The 21,849-nt window shown below is 52.5% G+C and overlaps 1 protein-coding gene across 1 annotated transcript; it reads left to right on the top strand.

Moving 5' to 3' along the window:
- Window positions 1-306: 306 nt before the first annotated feature.
- Window positions 307-21,764, top strand: LOC119100800 (dixin). Its single transcript, XM_037223942.1, has 13 exons — window positions 307-356; window positions 2,804-2,883; window positions 3,387-3,561; window positions 11,380-12,184; window positions 12,815-13,050; window positions 13,228-13,298; window positions 17,503-17,643; window positions 17,967-18,056; window positions 18,616-18,759; window positions 19,203-19,318; window positions 19,748-19,919; window positions 20,268-20,432; window positions 21,297-21,764. The coding sequence occupies exons 2-13, from the start codon at window positions 2,851-2,853 to the stop codon at window positions 21,372-21,374; spliced, it is 2,226 nt and encodes a 741-aa protein (XP_037079837.1). The 5' UTR covers window positions 307-356; window positions 2,804-2,850; the 3' UTR covers window positions 21,375-21,764.
- The last annotated feature ends 85 nt before the right edge of the window (window positions 21,765-21,849 follow it).

Genomic DNA, 21,849 nt, shown 5'->3' with positions numbered 1-21,849 from the left:
TAGTTTAGGAAATCACCCATTTTTTGGTCGGGGGGCGGGGGGGGGGGCAGAAGCATGTCTTTACTCCCCTGTCAGCCGGCAGAGGGGGGCAGCTGTCTCTTTGCTAACCACCCCCTCTCCCCTCCCCCTGTCCCTGCTGCGCCGCCTGTGGCTGAGCCGCCAGCGGAAGTGGGTGCGCCGCACTCCCCCTGGAGCTGCAGAATAGGCGGATGATCCGGCGGCGTAGCACCGTTGCGGGCACGGCGCCGGCGGTGCAGCGCCGTCGCGGGCACGGCGCGACGGCCGCGGCTTACTGGGCACGAGGCCGAGCCGACCGCTCCACATATATGGGAATGCCCGCCCCGCACGTCCGTGTGGTGAGTCACTTGAGCCACTTGGGCCGCCTGCTTGTGGGCGCGTCTGTCATTGATAGATCTACAGAGATCAGACAGAGATCAAACTGTCAGCGCCTGGGCACTTCATTAGACACTCTGTCCTGAGACGCATGAGTGGAGCCGCCTGAGCGTCATTTTACCGCCACTTAAACCCCCACAAACACAGGAGCACGCACGCACGGCGGTCCCCTGCAGATCGTAAGGGACACGCCGAGATCGAGCCCACTGAGCCGGGAGCCGCCCCGAATTGACCGGTGTGTTTACGAGCCGTTGTGCTGGCCGTCCGCCGCCGCCGGCCAGCCCGGCAGCGGCGTTCACAATAGCAATCAGACGAGCTTGTTGTCGACAGCGGGCGATTGTGCGCGGGCCCCGGCGCCCGATCGGCTCACCCCACCAGCCGCCGAGGCCGTTTGTGGCCTGACCTCGCCGAGGTCGTCCACTGAATGGGACAAATTGACGCGGCGACCGCTGGGAAGGCCCCCTGGTGGCCCGCCTCCCGAACCTGTCCGTGGGAAGCGGGCGCCGCGCCGCCGTGGGTCGCCGAGTAATGGAGACGGCCTTATTGCGCCGCGAGGAGACACGCCGGCGGAGGCGGACAACATTCCGCAGTAAAAGGGTGAGCGCGCGGCACGTGTGGAGCCGGCGGAGGCTCACCGATCGCATACCGTCCGCAGACAGTTCGGCGGCAGACGGAGTCTGCACGAACCCATAGCATTCCGTAGTAAAGGGCCCAGCCCGGCGCGCGTGCAGGGGGATCGGGCCAGCTATGCGGGCTTGGCTGCTTAAGCCGGATTCCGCCGGTTGGGGGTGGAGGTGCTGCCGGTCCAGCTGGCCACGGATCGTGCCAGGGCGCGACTTTAAACGATGCTCTGACCGCTGATCTTATGCAGCTTTGCCATTGAATTTGAAATTTTTATTATAAAGCCCCCCGCTTGCTCCACACCCTCTCCATGTTAGGGCGTCAGTCGTTCACGATACCTAGTGAACTGTATGTAGATTAAAGTAGTGCGATGCCTTATATAGCCCTGTACGCTTCGAAAGCTTCTTTAGCGAGGCATGCAGCTCAGTAGCAAAAAGCTGTGGGTTCGGTGAGTGATCGTGGAAGTGGAAGTCATGTATACACTCCATACTTGGTCTTCGCAGTTTGTTTGCCGCTGCTTCGCTAAATCCACAAAAGTAAAAGACATCGTTCATGATCACTCCATCGCACGTCCTCTCCAAGCAGACATATCACTTCAGTTTGTGGTAGCGCATTTTAAAAATAGCTCAGGAAGATTGATTCTCCAACACGGCGTAAAGTTAACAATGAGCAGAGCAATGTGTGGTACTATATTTCGCTTTGGAAACGTTTTCATGACGATAGACTGCGCCATTGCGACATAATTTGTAGCCCATAGGGAAATTAAGCTTTTTTTAAAATAAATCCTTCAAGATCTGCCACTCGGAGGGGGAAATGCTGAACGAAGTGATCGCAACTTCATATGAGTAAAAAGACATTCAGCTTCTGGCCCTTGTGTTGTAAATAACCGGCCAACCGATCTTCGTTACACCAGGAGGTACAGCATAAAGAATGATTAAAGCAAGCAGTGATATTATCCCGAAAATCTCGACGTTTCCAACACTGTTATGGTTACAAAAACTGCAGTTCGGTTGGCTGGATATGTTTCTCTTCTTTAATAAAGCTACTTACCAGTCACCTCTAGTGCGTTAAACAGGGTTGATTATTTAAAACATAACACTTCACATCACATATTGTGTATGCCATAACGCTACGCTGCCTTGGAACACATGCATTAAATTTCAGCCTGCAAGAGAACAGCTTATCAGCAAGTGTCATTTATAGAAATATTCACATTGCTGGGACTACGTTCGTGCGCCGCAGCAAATAATGTTTCCATACACACACTTTACAGAAGCACAACAGACCTAGTCTGGTGGAAAGGAGCGCCACAACCCGAAGAGATCTGTATTTCACCAATTATTGTGTTAAGCGTGGGCCGTAGTTTCTACTGTTACTACCACCTGATCTTTCATGCCATCGCCCTCGTGATTTGATGATAGTGACTCTCAGTGATCAGTGTGCCCTGAACTTCTTTGCCTCAGCCACCCTTGATCATAAACCTTTGCCTTTCATCCTCACATCGTAGCCGTTCCCATGTCACCTGTCCGGTACCTGATCTCATAAAGACATATCCTCCAGTTTAGCGTGATAGTGCAGGAGATGTCTCTTGTTGATCCAATGTGTTTTTTTTCTGGTTATATGAGGTACTTTATGTCGCTGCATTATCGAGCTCTTCTAGCGCGGTCTCGCTTCCATTGGTCCTGCACCTGCAGCGCGTGAGTGTTGAGCCTAACCATGCCGTCTTTCGTATCATGTGATGTGATGTCATGTCATGTCAATCATGACGTCCAACTTTGTTTGTTTCCAGCGGGTGAGAAGATCGTCGGAATCCATCGCCTACCGGAAACGGCTCAGATGATGAGAGAGAACGTGGAGCGAGTGCTTCAGGTAAGACGGGCAGCGCTGGCATCTCTCCTGTTCCAGGGCTGTTTCTCATTGGTGCCAGTCTGTTTTACGTGTCTGTATTTTAGTATGCGTGCATTGTTTAATCTGGTTTAGATTAGAGCCCTGGCTCGGACAGCAGTGGCCATTTCAGGGCAGTGGGACGGATGAGAGTGGGGACTGGTGGGACAAGCCGACAGGCAGCTGGGGTTCTTGCCCTTCTGACACTTGGCCCGCACAGGGAACGTCTTCTGGACATGAACCTGGTGCTCTGACGGGACTGGGTATTTGACCGAGCCTACTCATGGCCCATATACGCAGTATTCCTCGAATAAATGGGGTGTCGCCGGAATCCAGGCTAAAGTGTTAAATCAGAGCAGGTTATATGTATTGTTTTCGTGTATTGCTACGCTGCTGGGATCGTTTTGCAGTGCAGGCAGGAACTGCTAATCTGCTACAACATTATTTCTTTTACAGAGTCAATTCTAACACCATGGGTTTTCCCTCAGTTTATGGCCGCTAAAAGAATCCGCATGCACCACGTCGGCAGCAAAGAGGTCATCGAGGGCAATCTGAAAGCGGTGATGAGGCTGATTTTGGCGTTGGCCGCGCACTACAAGCCTCAGAGCGTGCGAACATCGCCTTACGACAGTGGCGCCACCACCGAGAAAACGGGAACGACAGGTAAGACATCTACTGGAGGCGAGACGAAACTTGAAAACCGCGTCACTACTACTTGCCTTGCTATCATTTTTGCTCATTCCTCACAGATCACGGTGCGTGGTTGGCTGGTCGGGCATGCTATTTGAAGGTGATAACAGCAATTTAGTGTGCGTGATAACGCTATGAGTCATTATCATACCCTGTTATTGTGAAACGACCTGCATGATCGACTTATTCGATGATTCGGAGATGAATTAGAATAGTTTGCACTGAACGTCCAGAAAACAAAATTTTCCTTAACTTGTTGGGGTCACGTATAGATCTAAAATTCTACTGTTTGAAAATTTGGTACAGGACTCTAATACATTGTCGAAACGACGTCTCCTAGGATATGTATCGAATAATGCAAAGTTCGAACAACCGTCTATATAGGTGGCAGCACTGTTCTTTTGTGAAATGACTGTATCTAAGATTGATTCAGCTATTAGTTTTGGTGGCTTGGAACAGCGGAAAAAATGGCCAATGTTAAGGAATTCAGTTTTTTCTGATTAAAGTAGAATTATCCGTCCCTCTAATCCTCTACCTCGTTTTATCCTCTGTCCTCGCGACACCCCGCTAGTCCGGGGCAGGCTGCATGCATCAGCCACGGGTGGGCCGAGAGCCCCGTGGGCAGGGAGACCCCGAGAGGGTACCCAGCGCGCACGCGCGGATTAAAGCCTGGCGGCTGGCCCCCCAGGCGCATGAGAGTCTGCTCCACCGTTAATATTTTTTTTTTTCATCCCATAGCCTTGAAATAATTATTTCTGGTCCAAAGGGTTCTAATCCAAAAACCCAAAATCAACTAATGTCGAATTAGCGGTACGCTGCGTAACTGGTGACCCGCATTCATGCTCTAGAGGTGGGAATAATTGCAACCAATGCACTTAACTCTGGATGTAGGTTTATGAAAGCCGAAATAATTTCCGCATGTTTATTTTAGCAAGAGTCTTACTTCTCACCCTCCGAGAAAATCTAAGCGATTTACACTTTGAAAACAAAGTGGATTCAAGCAGACCAACGGTGCGGAGCCGTCGTCAACAACGCTAGCTAGACTGCAGGTGTTCGGATCCTTCAAAACACAATTTGGCTCTAAAAACAGGCGAGAGTGTCCACTCAGTCCGCTTTGGGATCGTCTCCGCGGACAACCACAAGTCGGAGCGCTCCCTGCGGGCCTCCAGAGAGCACCTGCGAGAACCTCCGGAGAGCTCTCAGTCCGGAGCTCTCAGTCCGCACACAGCCAGCCAGCCATCAGGCAACCAGACGCTGGGTAGCCGGAGATCAGCCAACCTGTCATCATAATCATACATGGTCTTTTAAAACAGTTTTGCATCAACTGATGCCACAATGGATTTTGATCCCCGACGCCGGCATCGAAGATCAAAAGGCCGGAACCAATTTAGCAGTAACATGGCGCTAGGCGTCGGACACTCCAGTGTGTAGCCGGGTGAGTGGGCAGGAGAAGAAAACAACCGACATCCAGGCAGTGAGCATTCGGCAAAAAGTCATCAAACATTAGACAGCAGTAGAAACTAAGAGTGTGAGAATATGGGGAGTCAGAAAACATACTCATCAACAGACCACATCTAGCAAGCAGTCGCATGCCATGCATCGGACCATCATGTAACAGCCAGAAAAGGGACAGAGAGGTGGACAAACAGGCATCGTGACAGCCGGACAGTTGGGAATGGAGCCGCTAGAGAACCGGCGGACAGCCTGATATCCGGACAGCAGAAGGGCTGGACATTATACAATCGGACAGGAGGACGGGCGGACAACAGAACAGCTGGACTTAAGACAGCCGAACTGTCAGACTTGAAGCAGCCGAACAGCCGGACATGAGACAGTCGGACAACCGGAAGTGAGACAGCCGGACAGTTGGAAATGGGGCCGCCATAAAAACGGGCATGAAACCACCGGACAGCCTGACAGCCGGACAGTATAAGGGCTGGACATGAGACAGCCGGACAGCCGGACAGTCAGACATGAGACAGCAAAACGGCCGAACATGAGACAGCCGGACAGCCAGGCATGAGACAGTCGGACAGCTGGACGGACAAAGAGCAGAACGGCCGAGCTTAAGACACCCGACCTGTCAGACTTAAGACAGCCGGACAGCCGGACCATGAGACAGGCGGCCAGCCAGACATGAGACAGGCGGACAGCCGGACATGAGACAGCCGGACAGCAGCGGCAGCTGACGCGGCCCGTCGAGCCGCACAGTTAGCGCCGGGCGCCGCCAGCCGGCCGGACCGGCGTCGCTAACGAGTCCCGTCGCCCGGCGGCGTCCGGTCGGTCAGCGGGCCGAGCTAACGGTGGAGCGAGCCGCCACACCAGCTCCCCCGCCCACCGAGGCTGCCGCAGCGCAGGGCCGGCACGTGCACCGATGACAGGCTGCGGTGGCTGGCATGGGCCACGCCACGGGTCAACTTCTTCTCCAACCCCGGCTGCAGAGACGCAGATAGTGTAGTATGGCCGGTGTTTATGCACGCTGGTGCTGCAAAGGGCGTGCATAAGGATGCACGACACCAGTGACACTGCTGTGTCCACTCAGGGCAGCGTCCGAACAGTGCCGGGCTCCATTAGAGCTCCAGCTACCTCATTACGTTTGCATCTTGCCGACCGCTAGTGACATTGGGAGACATGCGTCAGGCAATGGCATGCCGCTGACCAGGATAGGCTATCGGTGAATGTATCATACATATATTGGGAGCGCCAACTACCTCCTCTGTCTCATTGCCTCAGTGCTGCTACCTATCATTCGGTTCTCGTTCGCCGGCGTTTGGCTGCAGGTATTCGTTAGCTCCTAACTCCCAGCCGCTTCGCTCCTGTCTAGAAATAATCCGGTTGTTACAAGTGCAAATTGAGTGGACTGATTAATAATCTATGCAGGTAACTCCATGCTCTTTGCTAATGAAGCTGCGTGCGAACTCGTTAACATGCGTAGGGGCGGTCGGTTGAATGTGACGCGTTCGCGGGTTCAATTTACCTCCAAATATCTAAAAAGCTAAGAACCAAATTGTGTTGGGCATGTCACAAGGCAGTCATATATATATATATATATATATATATATATATATATATACATATATATATATATGTATATACATATATATATACATATATATATATATATATATATATTTCTACATATATACATATATATATATATATATATATATATATATATATATGAGCTCAGTTGTAACAAATTTTGAGACGCTAGTTTATCATCGTGGGGTCAAATAGAGTCAGACGGTCAAATTCAAGCTCGATGTCCGAAGCGCCTTCACTTCCTCACGCAACCGCCTTTGCCCTAGATACATGTTCTAAGCAAAAGGTCGCTGGTTTTATTTCAGGTCAATCACCTTATTTGACCTTTAGAAGCCCACGGTAATCAAAACCTACCAGATTGCTTTTATTTTTCAACTTAGATAAACATGAAAATGTTTTAGCTATGCTAAAAATGACTATGCTCCCAAGAATTAAAGGTTAATTGGGATCACTTTAGTTAAGTGATTTTTCGTCACCTTCAAGAAATCCAAATGATATGTCTGTTGACCTCCCTGTGATAAAGAAACTCGAAATGAGCATCAAAAGCTACTCCGTAATAACCGGTTTTCCAATGGAAAGGCAAATTGTTTTTTATCTCAGTCCAGCCCTCATACCTGACCTAAGGCCAACGGAATTTGTCGTAATTCTAACCTAAATTGCCTAATTCAGTACGAAACTATTTTAGATATCATGGCTTTAGGTAACACTCTGTTGTTCCATATACACACACACTGAATAAGCATGTCATACAGCTGACGTAGTAACTGACCGGAACATCGAGCCTTACTCCCGCATTGCTGGATGTCAGTTAGGTGAGGAGAACTCAGATGACAGGATGAATTAGCAAATCTAGCAAAGAATTAACTAGCATTTCGAGAAGCATAAAAGATCATTCAGCATAAGACAAGTTGGCTAATTGTTACCCACGGACAAATATACCTTCTCGCTCCTCAAATGACCGGACTGGACATGTGAAGTCCAGCAACCTGGGGACCGAGGCATTCTTTTTAAGCACTTCCGCATGTGATAACCATTTGACACGCCATCTCTGCAGCACAAGTTTCCGAACTGACATCAGAACGTCATGGCAGGGCATGACAGTTTAGCACTTGTGCTGGCACAAGAGAACTGGCAATACCGGCGGCGGAAATTGGAGATAAGTTGTCTTTTCCGAGAGGGCACACATCGCGTTATTGTTTTTAGATTACATCCGCACATGGCCTCGGCGTCGTCGAAGCCGCCGATCGTCGGTCGACACCTCACTTCCGTGTTCCCATTGACGCCAGGCTAGCGGCCGACATGCTCTCTAATGAATTGGCGGGCCGGCCGGTAACGCGCGCCCGCCGGCGCTGCATTGTAAATCACGTGGCGTCCAGTTCCGGACAGCCGCTGCCCATAAGGCCCGCCCGCACCGCTGGACGTAAATCAAACTGCAGTGGATCAGCAGGCCCCAAAACACGGGCAGGGGCGGTGTCAGGCGCGCTGTTCGGAGGGATGGGGGGGGGGGGGGGGCAGCGATCCACCGCGCCGCATCGCACAGCCATCCGCTGGCCAGCGACAGGCTGCGACGCCGGTATTCGAGTCTCCTCCTCCCTCACCCCCGCCCGCCCCGCGCGGCGCGCTGGCCACGCCGCCGTTGTCGCCACAGTCCACCTCCGTTACGGTGATTAATCACGGACAGGCGATCATCTGGCGCGCCATCTCGGTGCGTTACTCCGGCGTTCTCAGACGGCGCGCGCGGGTGGCGGCGGCGCGCGCTCCGCGCCCCACTGCTGATTACACGGCCGCGGCCGGCCGGGTGTGGCGCGGCGCTGGACGACGGGCGAGTGGTCCGCCACTCCCCGCCGCGCCACGATGGTCGCCAGGGAGTGGAAGCGGCGCGCCGCCACCGGCAGAGCTGTGTGTGAGTGCGCGGCGCCGGCGGCAGGCGCGGGACGCCGCGTGGGGAGTGGTTCCGGCGCCGGCAGGCGCTGGAGAGGTTTGTGGAGTGAGGACGCTTTGATTTACGGCAGGGCGACTGGCGGTGGATGGTTGTCAGGTTTGGAAAATAGCCTTTGACATCTGCTCATGTTCGCATGGCATAATTTGATTGGGAGGCCGGCCTTTGAATCCGTTGTCCGTCTCTTTCAAGATTGTTGAAGAGATAATTAGATGCAGATCTTTTTAGTTCATTTCCATTGGCTCACAGTTTAGAAATGGTGAAACTACGTCTGGCTCAACTCAATTCTTAGCATTACGTTCTCGCTTCAATTCGTGTCGTTTAGTGTGACTCAATTGATGTATGACGTGTTTTGGGCTATTTCTACCGTTGGATATATCCTCGTTTGGCTAAATCCGCTGTAGAGAACCAGCCAATCGCGTACCTTATTTTGGCTGGGAGTGCACGGATCCTCGTCACCGCCATCGAGATGCCTTTCACGGCATGGGACGGGCAAGGTGATAACAAACGTGACTGATATTGCCATGTGAATTACCCGAAAATAGGAGCAAATGAAGCCCGCCGCCTTGGGCAGCACACGCTGATAGCACGTACCAGTGCATATGGACATGCTCCTTTTATAGGTTCAGCAGGCAGAGATGCACCGATGTTTGTAAATACGCCCACAAATTTATAGATGACGTCACTGGAGTAATGACTGGCTACAGGTCCGTCACGGCCGTGCAAGTTTAATCGACGAGCGGGATGAGTTCGGAAAATGCTGCATTTTTCGTGGTTTTTACGCAAGCATGGGGACAAAATGTTAATGTTTTAGATGAATGTTGGTCGCGAATACGATTAACTGGCTTTGTGCTGGCTGTAGTTATCATTGCCTGGTCTGCCTCGGCATACCTCACAGCGTGTTGTGTTGGGGCCAGTTTCGGAAAAGTCGACCTTTGCTGCCTCCCCGCCTAACCTTTGTGCGCCAACACGTTGGAAACCGTTATGGTCGCCGTATGATTCAAAAGAGTGAGCCGCCCACACCATATAAGAGTCCTGCTTGCATACTTTGGCTGCCAAGATCCGATATCAACACTTAAAATCGCTAGAGAACGAACGCATCCGTAGCATGTGTACGATTACTCACGATAGCTTGCATATATCGACCAACAGCTGTGCCAGTGCCATTTCCGTTTCCTTTCCGTCGTGTTCCGACGCCTGGCCACCCAGACCTGGACCTATTTTCGGCCCGCGTCATTTAAAAGCGTGGCTGTCTGGGCAGAGCAGACTCGCCAAATCTACCCAATGTCCGGTTAGTTCAATCCAAAAAATAGTTCGGTCCGCTGCATTGTTTGCATGATATGATGCATGATTATTCAGGAAGAGGCCACTTTGTTGATTGAACTGGCAGGAAAACACAAACATCGTGCTGGAATAGCGCGTATAACAATTCATAAATACGAGTAGCATGTCCACAAGCGTGGCTTTAAATACTTCCTGGTGTGTGCCAATTGACCCATTCGCATTAATTTGGCAGCTGATATCGGATGAGCAAAATTGTATTGTTCGCTGCAAATAACAAACATTGGTACTCATGTCGAACAAATAGTAAATAGCTAGAAACCTCAAAACATGAGTGTCGTTTGAGACAAGCAGCAAAGAAAACATTTTGGCATTCAAAGGTGCAAAACGTCAAACGTGGTGTGCAAACAGGTTCTCGTGATACAAAAACGTCGGCTGCTTTCTGGCTAGACCTTCAATGACGTTGATCTGCCGACACGCGTGCGTTATAACGCTTGACCCTGTGCGGAGGATTTTGCATGTTAAAGGGGTTACCAAATCAAATGTTGTCACGCACCTCTAAAGCTGTCGCATTTCCCTCGGATTTACATTGAGTCTTTGTTTTTCTAGTCATTCAATGTTGACTCCGCAACAATGCTGCAAATTGTTGGCTAAATCAGGGCCACATGGGAGGCTGGTGCTGGTATTGCGTGCCTACATTCATTGCGGTGCTGCCTTTATCCAATGGCACAGTTAGCCAAGACAACCGCTGCGATATTCACAATGTTTATATTATTCTGTGTACGTTGTACGTCTCTCTCCAGAAATCATGAAGCTCTAAAACGATACTAGTTAAACCATAAAACATAAAAGCCATAAAACCATAAAACCGTAAAGTAAAAAATGCATAGAATAAAAAACATAAAGATAATAATGATAATATAATAAGCCATATCATAATGATAGCATAAAAACATACAATAAAGCTATAAAAAACATGAAACCACCAAACCATACCAACCAGACCATTCTCCTTAATGCAGTTGTTGAGGTTGGCTGTGCTAAGCTCCGTTGAAGCTGTACATGGTAAAGCATTGAAACAAAACGCGCGCCATTTCTGAGGAATTATGCCAATATCGTTTTAATCTTTGAAGTAGCACGAAAGTGTGGTAACTGCCACGAAATACAACTGCTATCGTGTGTATCCAAAACGACTGCATAGATCAAAATCAAACTACAGCTCTATTGAAACAATTTGACATGTCATACCAAACCACTAATTTGTTTTACCATCGCCCAAGTCCCACGTCAAACAACAATAATGAAGTATTTGCAATGTCATACCATCATTCCTTCACTTGATTGATGGTATCCGACACTTTATGAGCGGAGCGTGTTCTAGCCTGGATATTCTGTCGGTTAAAGTCGCACATGAGCCAATGCATATGCAGCTCAGCCCTGCACCGCCGCCCTGAGTTCAGAGCTGTTCTGACGCCGCTTCACGCTGACCCGATGCTCCATTATTCAAACCATTCTCCCCTTGTTCACAGCGTCGTCGGCTGGCACGACGGCAACACCAGCGACGCCCTCGAAATCAACCCCTCCCACCAAAACAACGACTCCCACGGTGACCCCCACCCCCTCCCCATCCACCTCCGCCGCCAGCTCAGCCCCCTCACCCTCCACTTCGACGGCGACGGTGACCGGCTCCGCGGGCCCGGCGAGCACGCCCGGCACCCCCAGCACGCCGAACAAGCGCTCAGCGCTCTCCGTGTGCGTCACGACGCCCAACCTGAACGTGCCCGGGAACCGCAAGTCGATCGGTCACCTGCTGGAGGGCACGCTGGCCGTGGCGCCGCTACGCCGCTTCCCCAGCGTGGCCGGTCACCAGTGGGCAGCCGCCGGCGTCGGCGGCGACGACGGCGACGACGGCGGCGACGAGGCCACGCCCGAGAGCCGTGTCGACGACGACGCGCCGGCTGCGGCGCGGCCGGTGGAGCGGCGCGGCCGCCGCCAGTGGGGCCTGCCCGGGCCGCCGCTCTACGAGAATCTGCCCCGCAGCAACAGCTTCGCCAGCTACAGCGGCGACCGGCCGCGCCTACCGCCGGCCGCCGACACCGAGGGCATCTACGACGTGCCGCGCTGCCGACCGCCACGCGTGCAGGAGGGCCCGGCCTCGCTCGGCGCCGAACTGTCGCGCACGACGCAGACGGACGGCCGCGAGCCGCGTGAGATCGTGGACGGGTTCAGTAGCCTACCGCGCCACGGCGTGCGGCCCGCTGCGCTCGACTTCTGGGAGAGTCTGACCACGCACAGCACCGGCACCAGCTCGCCGAACACCAGCGGCGAGTTCAGGTCAGTTCAGTCACCGGTCAGCGGCGAGCTCAGGTCAGTTCAGTGATCGGTCAGCGGCGAGTTCAGGTCAATTCAGTCATCGGTTAGCAGCGAGTTCAGACGGCGTGTCCGTCACCGAAGAGATGCTAAGGTCCATCGAACTTGACGGACGGTGGCGCGAAGTCGAGGCCGACGCATCTTAGTGTACCGTCATTGTAGCGGAGATCGTGCCAGCTTGTTGTGCCGGTCACTGCCGCGGAGGTCAGGTCTCTCGTGCCGGCGAAACGCCAGCGGAAGGTTGGGCCATTTCGGTCACACAAAAACGGCCAGGGCAGCTTCCAGTTTAGGTCAGCAAACGTTTTTGGGAGTTTAAAGCAGTTCACATTACTAAACGCAAGAGACAGTCTATACCGTTTAAGCCCTTGTAAAATCAACAGGCAGCTGAGGTCGGTGTGGTACTTGCACTCTCGCGGTCATCAGCGGCGGATGCTCAACCCGTGTTTGCGCATCCGTCTAGGCTTCGCTCCTCTTTGTCACCAGAATAAACAAATCAGCATCACGATAGGCATAGCTGTGGCATTGAAGCATTAACGAAACAATTTCCAAAGATGTATCTACGAATCAGTGCAACAGTGCCTCTCACATCGCCAGGTACAACACCATCCACCGGATGAGTGGACGCCGCCTGCTCCCGAAGACGCCCGACACACGCTCGAGGCCCGCCGCGCCGGCCGCGCCGCCGGTGCCGGCAGGGCCGCCCAAGCCGTCCGAGGACGCTGAGGAGCGCAGTCTGGGCAGCCGGGGCGAGGTGGAGGGCTCCTCCAGCCACGGCTCGCCCACCACCTCGATCGTGCGCTCGCGTGAGGAGGCGGTGGCCGAGTGGCTGCGCGGCACGCCGGCGCGCCGCTCGGACGGCTGGACGCGGCCCGAGGCGCCGGCGCCGCCGGCCGAGCTGTGGCGCCATTCAGCGCTGCGCCGTTCCGTCCAGCTCGAGAGCTGGAGCCGACCGGCGCCGGCGCCGGCGCGCGTGTACGGCGCGCCGCCGCCGCCGGCCGAGCCGCTCTCGTACGACGCGCTGCTGGAGGAGCTCGGCCGCGCCCGGCGCCAGCTGGTCGCCCTGCAGGAGTTGGTGAGCGTACGTACTCGTTCTGCACTCTCACCGGGGCTGGGGACGAGCTGCCGCGGCGGCGGAAGCGGCCGGCGGGGTCGGCCACGGACGGCGACGTCGAACTCAGTGGAGACGGACGGCGCCGGATGTGGAGACGATGGCCCCGCCGCCGCCCCTTCGGCCGGTCGCGGCTGGTGGGCGGACACTGCTGTGCACCCCCTGCATGGCTAGATCACATTTGTTTGAGCGGAATCACCTGCATAGATGCAGTGGATCTGCTTGCCCCATGGGGAAACAAGAGTGAATGACGGGCGTGGCTGTGCATGCGATCAAGCAATGTGCTCGGAATGCAGCTGGATCAGGCGTTACCGAATCATCCTCCGTCCTCCTCCGGCACCACTTTTCGTCGAGCATTTGTTACAGACGACTTAAAGTGCGCTACTGATTTATACAGCCCGTTGGCTTTCTGTCAATGTTGAACCGACTCTTTCATGTGCACAGAAATGCCTGCACCGGTTGCGTTTCGAAACTTGGCGTTATTGCGAACTGGCAACGACAAGAGAACAAAAACAGAATGGCGCATGGATGCCCCGGTGGAAATCTTCACACAAACGTCATCTCCTGACACATTTTTCGTACGATCCATTTCTGAATTCTGTCGTAGGATCTCAGGACTAATGGAAAAGTCGGCGTGGCAGAACCTGCGCAGCTGACTGTCAAACCGGCGCGTTTTCCGGTGGTCTGTTCGGGGACATGGTCGGGCGACGCACTCGTCAGCGCGTCGCCGTTTCCGGGGTGAAGGACTGATGAGGTGTCCACAGCCCGGAGCTCATCACTGCCGGCGCGCCGCCACCGTGGGAAAACCGAAATCATGGAAAATGAGTCGGCGCGCGCTGCGTACCGGCGTTTTGCAGCGTGCGGTGGATATCGGGCGGTCGGTCTGCGGGCGGGCTGGGGACGGGCTGTGGACGGTCTGCGGACGGGCTGGGGACGGGTGGCTGCGTGGCCGTCTTCTGGCCAGCTTTAATGGCCGACTCTCGTTGACTGGCAGGCAGATGGGGCTTCTCGGACCGTGGCTGTGAACAGCTGGCGGGAGTGTATTCTCGTTGACCGGCCCAGATGGGGTGTCTTACCTGATGGTCGGGCACCTGGCGGGTGGCGCTGCTGTTGTTAGTGGCTAGGTTCGGTGGCGTGCGTAGCGGTGTCCTGGGGAAAAAGCTACTTGTGGTTTCCGGGGATGGATGGGCTGTGATTATGACAAATGGATGATGCTTTATAAGATTTGTCGGTGTTAAGAGCATTCAAAGATGATAGCAGGGAAACAAAGAAAATGCGATTAGATACAGGAAGCATTGTTCAACAACTTAGCTATCACAGAATGCTATTCGAAAGCTCATATACAGACATATCTATATTTGTATATGTATTAGTGCTTGATATCACCTGACACTCCACATACGTACGTGGCTATTACGTGTCATCAGTGTAAGAGGCAAAACGCTATGTCCAAAATCAACGGAAAGTGATAAGGGATAGAAAAGCACATGAGCGCACGCACAAATAGCACCAGATAACCCTATCGCACAAAAAGAGCCCCCGCAGCGTGCATGAAAGTTGTTGAATGCACTCGTCGAACATCGACAGGCGACTAACTCATTAATGAGAGACACCGCTCGGTATGCGAAGGACCGCTGTCCTACCGCCGTGCGCACCGCCGGGGGAGAGAAAGTGATGGTCCATGCGGGTAGTTCGGTCACTGGTCCGCGGGTCAGCGTATGTTTGAAGCCAACAGATAACACCTTGAGGCTCACCTCGCCCTTTTGGCTTTGTGCGCAGCGATAACATCGCACATCACACATTTGGCGAGGCGTGGCAAAGTGCAGCTCATCCCGCGCGATTGACACATGTTCATACTTCCGGAGGCCAGTAACTACTTTGGTAACGACATCAACCACTTTAAGCAGTCTGACCTCGTTAACAGCCGACCTCGGCCATAAACCGAAATACAGTATCTTACGCGTGAGGTAGCTAGAGCCTGCACCATGGCCATCAGCACTCGTTGCAGAAAGAAATGTCTCAGACGGCGAAGGCTGATCAGGACGCCGATGCGCTTTCTTACTACATCACTGACGTGTGCGTCCCAGCTGAGGTGGCGGCCAAATAGCACACTTAAGTTGTTTCCGGCCAGGCTCTCCCAAACGATCTCCTTACCGAACCGTACGCTGACAGGGGAAAGTCTGTGGTTGTTCTGTCTGGTGCCAAGGAGAAGGAGTTAGGTTTTGGACACGTTGAGCTTCAGACCGTGGGCATAAAACCACGACGCTAGGGAGGATAGGATGGTTTTCATGCGTTGGATGAGGGAGGGAAGGCTACGTTTAGCATCGGATGTAAGGATTTAGGTGTCGTCAGCGTACTGGGTCACAGGAGCGTCGCAGCAAGCTTCCACAACCCAAACCTACGCCCAAATTCCTCCGTGAAATCCATAGATAGCGTGTCTGGAATGTACCAAGCCATCGTTGGTCCGCACCAGCAGCAATGACATAATTTCTTGCACTGTCGTTCTGGATTTGTTTTAAACCTTACCCGCCTTCAAACCCGTGCATCATGTGTCACCCCTCAAGAGGCATTAGTCGCCTAAAACGAACAGCAGCATTAGGAGATTACATTCACCGCAAAGAGCACAACTGCATATTACTGCTACTTCCTTTGTACCTGTGCCCATCTGTGAAAGCTCAAATTTGGTGTCATTATCCCTGGGAACTCCGCCCTAGGCCCTGTTTAGTCGTTGGCGGCGTGGGAAACGAGCCACACCTGAGGCCAAGCATGAGCGTCCTGAGGTTCCCATCGACGGAAACACTTAGGTTATAGCTGGTCATTTGCGCCTGTTTTCAGGAGACATCGATTCTAAATGCACTCGTCACCACCTGCCGTTGAAGAGTTTTGAGTGGCTCCTGGCAGCTTAGGAAATATTGTATAACATCCAAGCGGTCTGACATACAATAATAATGCTCATATAGCTAAATCAAGAATATCTCCACAAGAAGCGCTGATCAGTGCGTCGCAATCACATTTTTCCGGGGACTCCGCGGCACGTGGCCTCTGGCCGCTTCGCAGTCGGTGGCGCGCGCGGGCGGCGCCGCTTTCGCGCCGCTGCTGCAGGCGCCTCCGGCTGCGACCGGTGGGAACGTGCATCGCGTGACCGTAGTCGCCGGACGCGACGAAAGCCGGCGCCCCAGATCCAGCTGGAGTCGGCGAACAAGGTCGGCTGCGGCAGTGTGAGCCCGTGCCTCTGGTGGTGAGCAGTGCGCGGCGGGGTGCGCTGAAGGGGTGCGCTGAAGGGGTGCGGTGGAAGGGTGCGCTGCCCCGCGGCGGCGGCGGCTGAGGATGGACGGCGCTGATGCCAGGCTGGTCATGAAGCTTGTCCGGGGAAAGTTCAATGGTTTCCTCCGTCTAAGCACGCGGCTCGGCCAGAAGAGGAAGCGGGTCAGGTTTGATGTGCGTCTAGTATGTGTCGACTCTGTGGAGGACTCCATCCCCTGATGTCGGCGGTGATGTGTAACTTACCGTCGTGCTGGAAATTGAAAGCAACGTGATGCATAAACTCCATTTGCCTCCAAAGCCAGTGCATCAGAATTTCAAAGCCAGTGCGCCTAGGAAGCCAGAAGTACGGGGTTCAATTCCCCGTGACGCCCGCCCTTCCTGCCAGGGTGGCAGGCAGGCGACGTCATATAGCCTTAGTAGCTAAGCATCAATGACAACGGCATTGTCAAAAGCTATTTTTCCATGTGGCTGATGTCATTCTGGATATACATATTGCTGGTCATAGAAGGCCCAGCAGCGCTCAGTGATACTGAGGCTGACCCAACGTTCATTGCGGAGGTCTAAATGAGTCACACACCCCGAGTGAAAGCGTCAAATAGTGACCTCTTAGTCCTTGTAAAAGTATCTAGGTCTTCTCTATGTTGTCAAACGTAGGAAATACGTAATGATAGCCAAGTTTCTTATCAGTCACCACACAGGCTATGTACGTTAAGCCGATCCTCCCATTCCAAGGTCCCCCGTCATTGCCGCCGGGGAAGCCGAGCTAATCACGCACAGCACTGCTGCGACGGGGCACCTCAGCACCCGGCACGTTCCGCACAGCTGACGGTCGCTGGTGCTACACCTGTCGTGCTACCTTGACCAGCAGAGCTACCTGCCGACTGGTTCAGCCTCCACCGCGTGTTCTCAGCTCCTGAATGGACACCAGCAGGAGGGCTCCGACTGTCGGGGCACCAACACGGCCGACGAGTTTGTCTTCTTGAAGTCGCGGTTGCAGAACACCTCCGAGAAGTGCAACCTGCTGCAGGCGGACCTCAACAAGGCGAAACAGGTGCGTCCGATCCGGCTCCTGGATCGCGCAGCGCAGCGTGTTCGTGTCCGTGCTGGCGAGAGCTGGCTGCGTTCAAGGACGGGTTATGCTCATCGCGCCTGCTTGACGCAAGTTATGTTTTACAACCTGTTCAACATCACGCCTCATGCAGGCAGTGTGTTGCTGGCATTTCTGACGATGGGTTTGAATGTTCTGCGTGCAGTGGCTCGATCCGCCGCCGATGCTGTGCCACCTTATGGCATCTACACATCGATGCCTGTATGTCTGTATGCTGGTGTCAATATGTGTACGTTGTGGTCTATATCCGTATGTCTGTCGTGCAGAATATTCTGAATGAGTCGGACGGCAGGATCGAAGACGTCAAGCTGGGACCCCGCAATGCCTTTGGACGGCATGGCTTTGCTTCAGAAAAGGTGAGCAGGCATATTCCGAAAGCATTCGGAAACATAGTTGGTGAGCAAGATTAAACATCTAGCGCACCTCACGTGCAGCACCGGGACGAGGAGTCTCTGATCGGCATAACTGGGTTAGCAACTCGTGTTCGCTACAGATTGTTTCAGCTGCTGAGTTTACTGAGACGACTTAAGTTATTACTCGTGTTGAGGCGGGGGAACTTATTACTTGAGATGAGATGAGTAAATGCGTTACTCGTGGTGAGGCTAATAAATTCAGCACTTGTCTTCGCTTACGTGATGAGCATGGCCTGCCCGTACCTTTCACTGAACCCCTGATACCGAGCACGCAGTGGCCAGTTCCATTACTGGTTGTACCTCAGTCATATGGATGCTTGACTGAGATCACATGGCTAGCAGCCTGCACATAAATGGATGGACCTCATCGCAGCCCAAGTCACTGGGATGCTAGCGTCGAGTGTTACGTGACCTGACCCCTAACTAATAGTGAGTCAGGGTGCATGACCTGACCTAACCTGTGACCCTGTGACCACGCTATAATTTGATCCCTGACCGTCAGGGAGAGCTGGGAGCTCGCCTCGGCGCTCAGGACCGCGAGCTGCAGGAGCTGCGCCGCCAGCTGGCCGACAAGGACAAGGCGATCCACCTGCAGCAGAGCCAGTTCGACGATGCCATCAAGGCGCTGGCCAACTCGAACATCAGGGTCAGTGACCGGGACGTGGTGGCGTTGTGACGTGTGGCGAAGGTGTGCCGGCGCTGACTCTCCCAAGAGGCTGTCTTTCCAAACGATCGGTCGAGCTGCTTGCCATTGCACTGGAATTTTGCTGCTGTCATTGGTGTTTCTTGGCGAGAACTGTCCTTTATAGAGTTGTGTCTCCGACAGGTTTCTCTTTCGGGGCTGGGGCCTCTCAGGCGCTAGGACCGATCCATCGACTTTGTGCGTCGGTATCGGATCACCACACCTACAGCTTCAATCGATAATAATATCATGCCAGAAAAACAGTGATCACTATGAGAAATCACGAAGGAACGCTAGGAACGAGGCGTTCTGCCGACGACCAGCCTCATCAAAACGTCTTTCCTTTCGCATTCAAGTTACTGAGTGTTGTAATTCACTGAGCGCTAACGCTACCTATCTCGTTGCAGCCCGCGCAGAACGGAAAGGTGGCGCCGCAGTCGCCCGTGTCCAGACAGCGAGGCTCTGGCCGGGAAGAGATGCAGATTCTCAGAGACGCCATCTCCAGTCTGAGAGCCAACTTCAGGTACTGCTGTTCTCTCCGGTAGCGACATTTCTACTGGCCACATTATGTGATGTTTGCCTACACCATTTATAGCTCGACATAAATTCAGCACATCGGTTTTAATTCGCAATTGTCCGTAACGTGGAACTAGCAGAAAGGATTACAGTCACCCACATTATGAACGGAAAGGCTCGTGTCGGGTTATTGACTCAGCAGACGTTCATTTCCTTTTGATGCACCGTCGGTATACAAGCTGGCTTTCGTCCGTTAAACTTTAGGCATGAGTCAATAATAACGATGAGTGTGCGACTCGTTGGTTTTCCCATTTCATATACGTACAATTAACCTGATCTCAAAGACTATTAACGCTTCTTGTGCTTCATGCCCGAAATATTATAGTTAATTAGCGTGTTACGCCGTCCGTTTAGCTGACCTGACCCACCCACGCAGGGAGTCGGATCCCAACCACCACACACTGGACACCCTGGAGCAGTGCGTGGCGGTGGTGCTCGACCGGCTGGCAGTTGCCGAGAGTGGCCGACAGGTGGAAGCACCAGAGGCGGTCCCGCCCAACAAGCGGGCCCCCATCACCAGCCTGCAGGGACAGAACTCATTCACCAAGGTAGTGCTGGTGTTGGCAGTGCGTTCGTTCGGAACATCTGTGGGGTAGGATTGCATGGGATAAAGTTTCCTCCAGTTGGTGGAAAGTCAGGTCCCATTTGTTGTGAATTGGTATTCACCATAGTGGAGACTGCAAAATGCGTGGATGAAACAGCATCCATTGTTTCCATTTTCGTGATTCCTCGTTCAAATCAACAGAAATGTATGCACAAATCATTTTCATATAGAGGGAATGTGCACATCATCACTGCCCAACCACACGCTGGATATTCACATGTGCGAATTTACTTCACCGATCCCAAATGCCATTGAGTGTGTTCTTCCTGACGCCATGTTCTGTCTTCGTCAGGTGGTGTACTACACCGAGAAGACACTGACTCCGTTCCTGTCGTCCGTGCCGAAGCAGCTGGGAGAGATCACCCTGCGCGACTTCAAGCAGATCTTTGATAGGCCTGGAAACTACCGCTTCCACTTCAAGAGCATGGATCCCGAATTCGGCATGGTGAAGGAAGAGGTGAGGACTGATAATTGAGGACTGAGAACTGCGGACTGAGGACAAGGGGCTGAGGACAATGGGCTAAGGACGAATAGCAACTAAATGTATTTCATGCAACTTCAGAATATAGCTTATGACTTCATGTGATGAGCACAAGATGAGATGAGTTCTTGCACGAATACACATGATATGCATGAGTAATTCCAGATAGTTGGATACGCGTGTTCAGCTTTCTCTCTGCGACTTACTATCTCAGTTCATTCCTGGTGTTTGGAATGCTAAATGACGGCACTGCTTAAGTGCAGTGCTCGCTACGAAAGTGACAGTCGACGCTTCCTGTTATCAAAATCTGATTATCTTGCATTCCTATGTTCCTATTCTTTTTTTCTTCTGAAAGAGATGATCCGTGATTGTCTCTCTGGACGTTCCAGTAAAACTTTCGTGCGGTGGGGTCTATTTTTTTAGCTCACATCACTGTAGTGCTTTTTTAGAGATGTCAGCTAAACCTAGCTCGACCTACCGAGGGGATTAGTTTCTATACGTGACATTATTTAATTTCAATAGGTAAAAAGTCGGTGCTTTATGATGGGTTTGCATTGCTCCAACGAACGTAGGACGCATCAAAAGTGAATAGACATAACTGTTTTGGCTGCCTGACAATATTTATATTGAGGACGACCATGAAATAAGTCATTCATGTTGTTTTTGGATACCGTGGGCGGCTGATTTCTGAACATTACTTACCCCTTTACATTACGTAATCTCACTACTACATTTATTGCTTTCTGAGCCATGCTCCATGCTTCGGTAAATGTTGCAGTAAACGTTTTGTCTGAAACTAACCACTGCTGTTGTGTTTATTAAGAACTTGTTCCGTTTCAGATATCCAATGACGACGAAATCTTGCCCGGTTTCGATGGAAAGCTGATTTCGTGGGTGGTGGAAGATCACGGTGTTTAAGCCCTATGCTTTCGACATATAGTCGGAAGCTTGTACCACTCGTACAATATTAACAGGGGCCATTCGACAGTGTTCTGACAACGAAGATTTGGTTATCTTTCTATGACCCTTGATGTCAGTACATGAAGGAAACTGCTTCGAAACCAAAGATATTGTAGTACTAGACAATAGCACGGTCTAGAGAAGATTGCACATCTGCTATTCTCATGTTCTTGGAGAGATCATATGATAATTGATGTCCTGCTCACACGGGATAATGACTTATAAGCTGTATAAATGGTACTTTGTTATGAAGAAGGCGGAATTATATCCGTAGCCCGTTGAAAATGCGCGACATACACGAACCGCATGCTACTTGTTTCGAAGACTATACAATAAATGATCATTGAACGGAGGGCATGTACATTGTTACTTTGCCGTTGGTTTAAAGCCGGTGTGAGAAGGCTTCATTGGCCTATGTGCGATACATTGCATC

Source organism: Pollicipes pollicipes, unplaced genomic scaffold, assembly GCF_011947565.3.
Source record: "Pollicipes pollicipes isolate AB1234 unplaced genomic scaffold, Ppol_2.1 Scaffold_2555;HRSCAF=2994_pilon_pilon_pilon, whole genome shotgun sequence".
NCBI lineage: Eukaryota > Metazoa > Arthropoda > Thecostraca > Pollicipedomorpha > Pollicipedidae > Pollicipes > Pollicipes pollicipes.
The sequence above is the reverse complement of the archived record's forward strand: the minus strand, read 5'-3'. Positions and strand labels throughout refer to the sequence as shown.

Coding starts and splice junctions, on each gene's coding strand:
- LOC119100800 (XM_037223942.1), top strand. CDS start 2,851: ATGATGAGAGAGAACGTGGAGCGAGTGCTTCAG. Junction 18,760..19,202: donor TGGCCAACTCGAACATCAGG/GTCAGTGACCGG, acceptor ATCTCGTTGCAG/CCCGCGCAGAACGGAAAGGT. Junction 19,319..19,747: donor AGTCTGAGAGCCAACTTCAG/GTACTGCTGTTC, acceptor CCACCCACGCAG/GGAGTCGGATCCCAACCACC.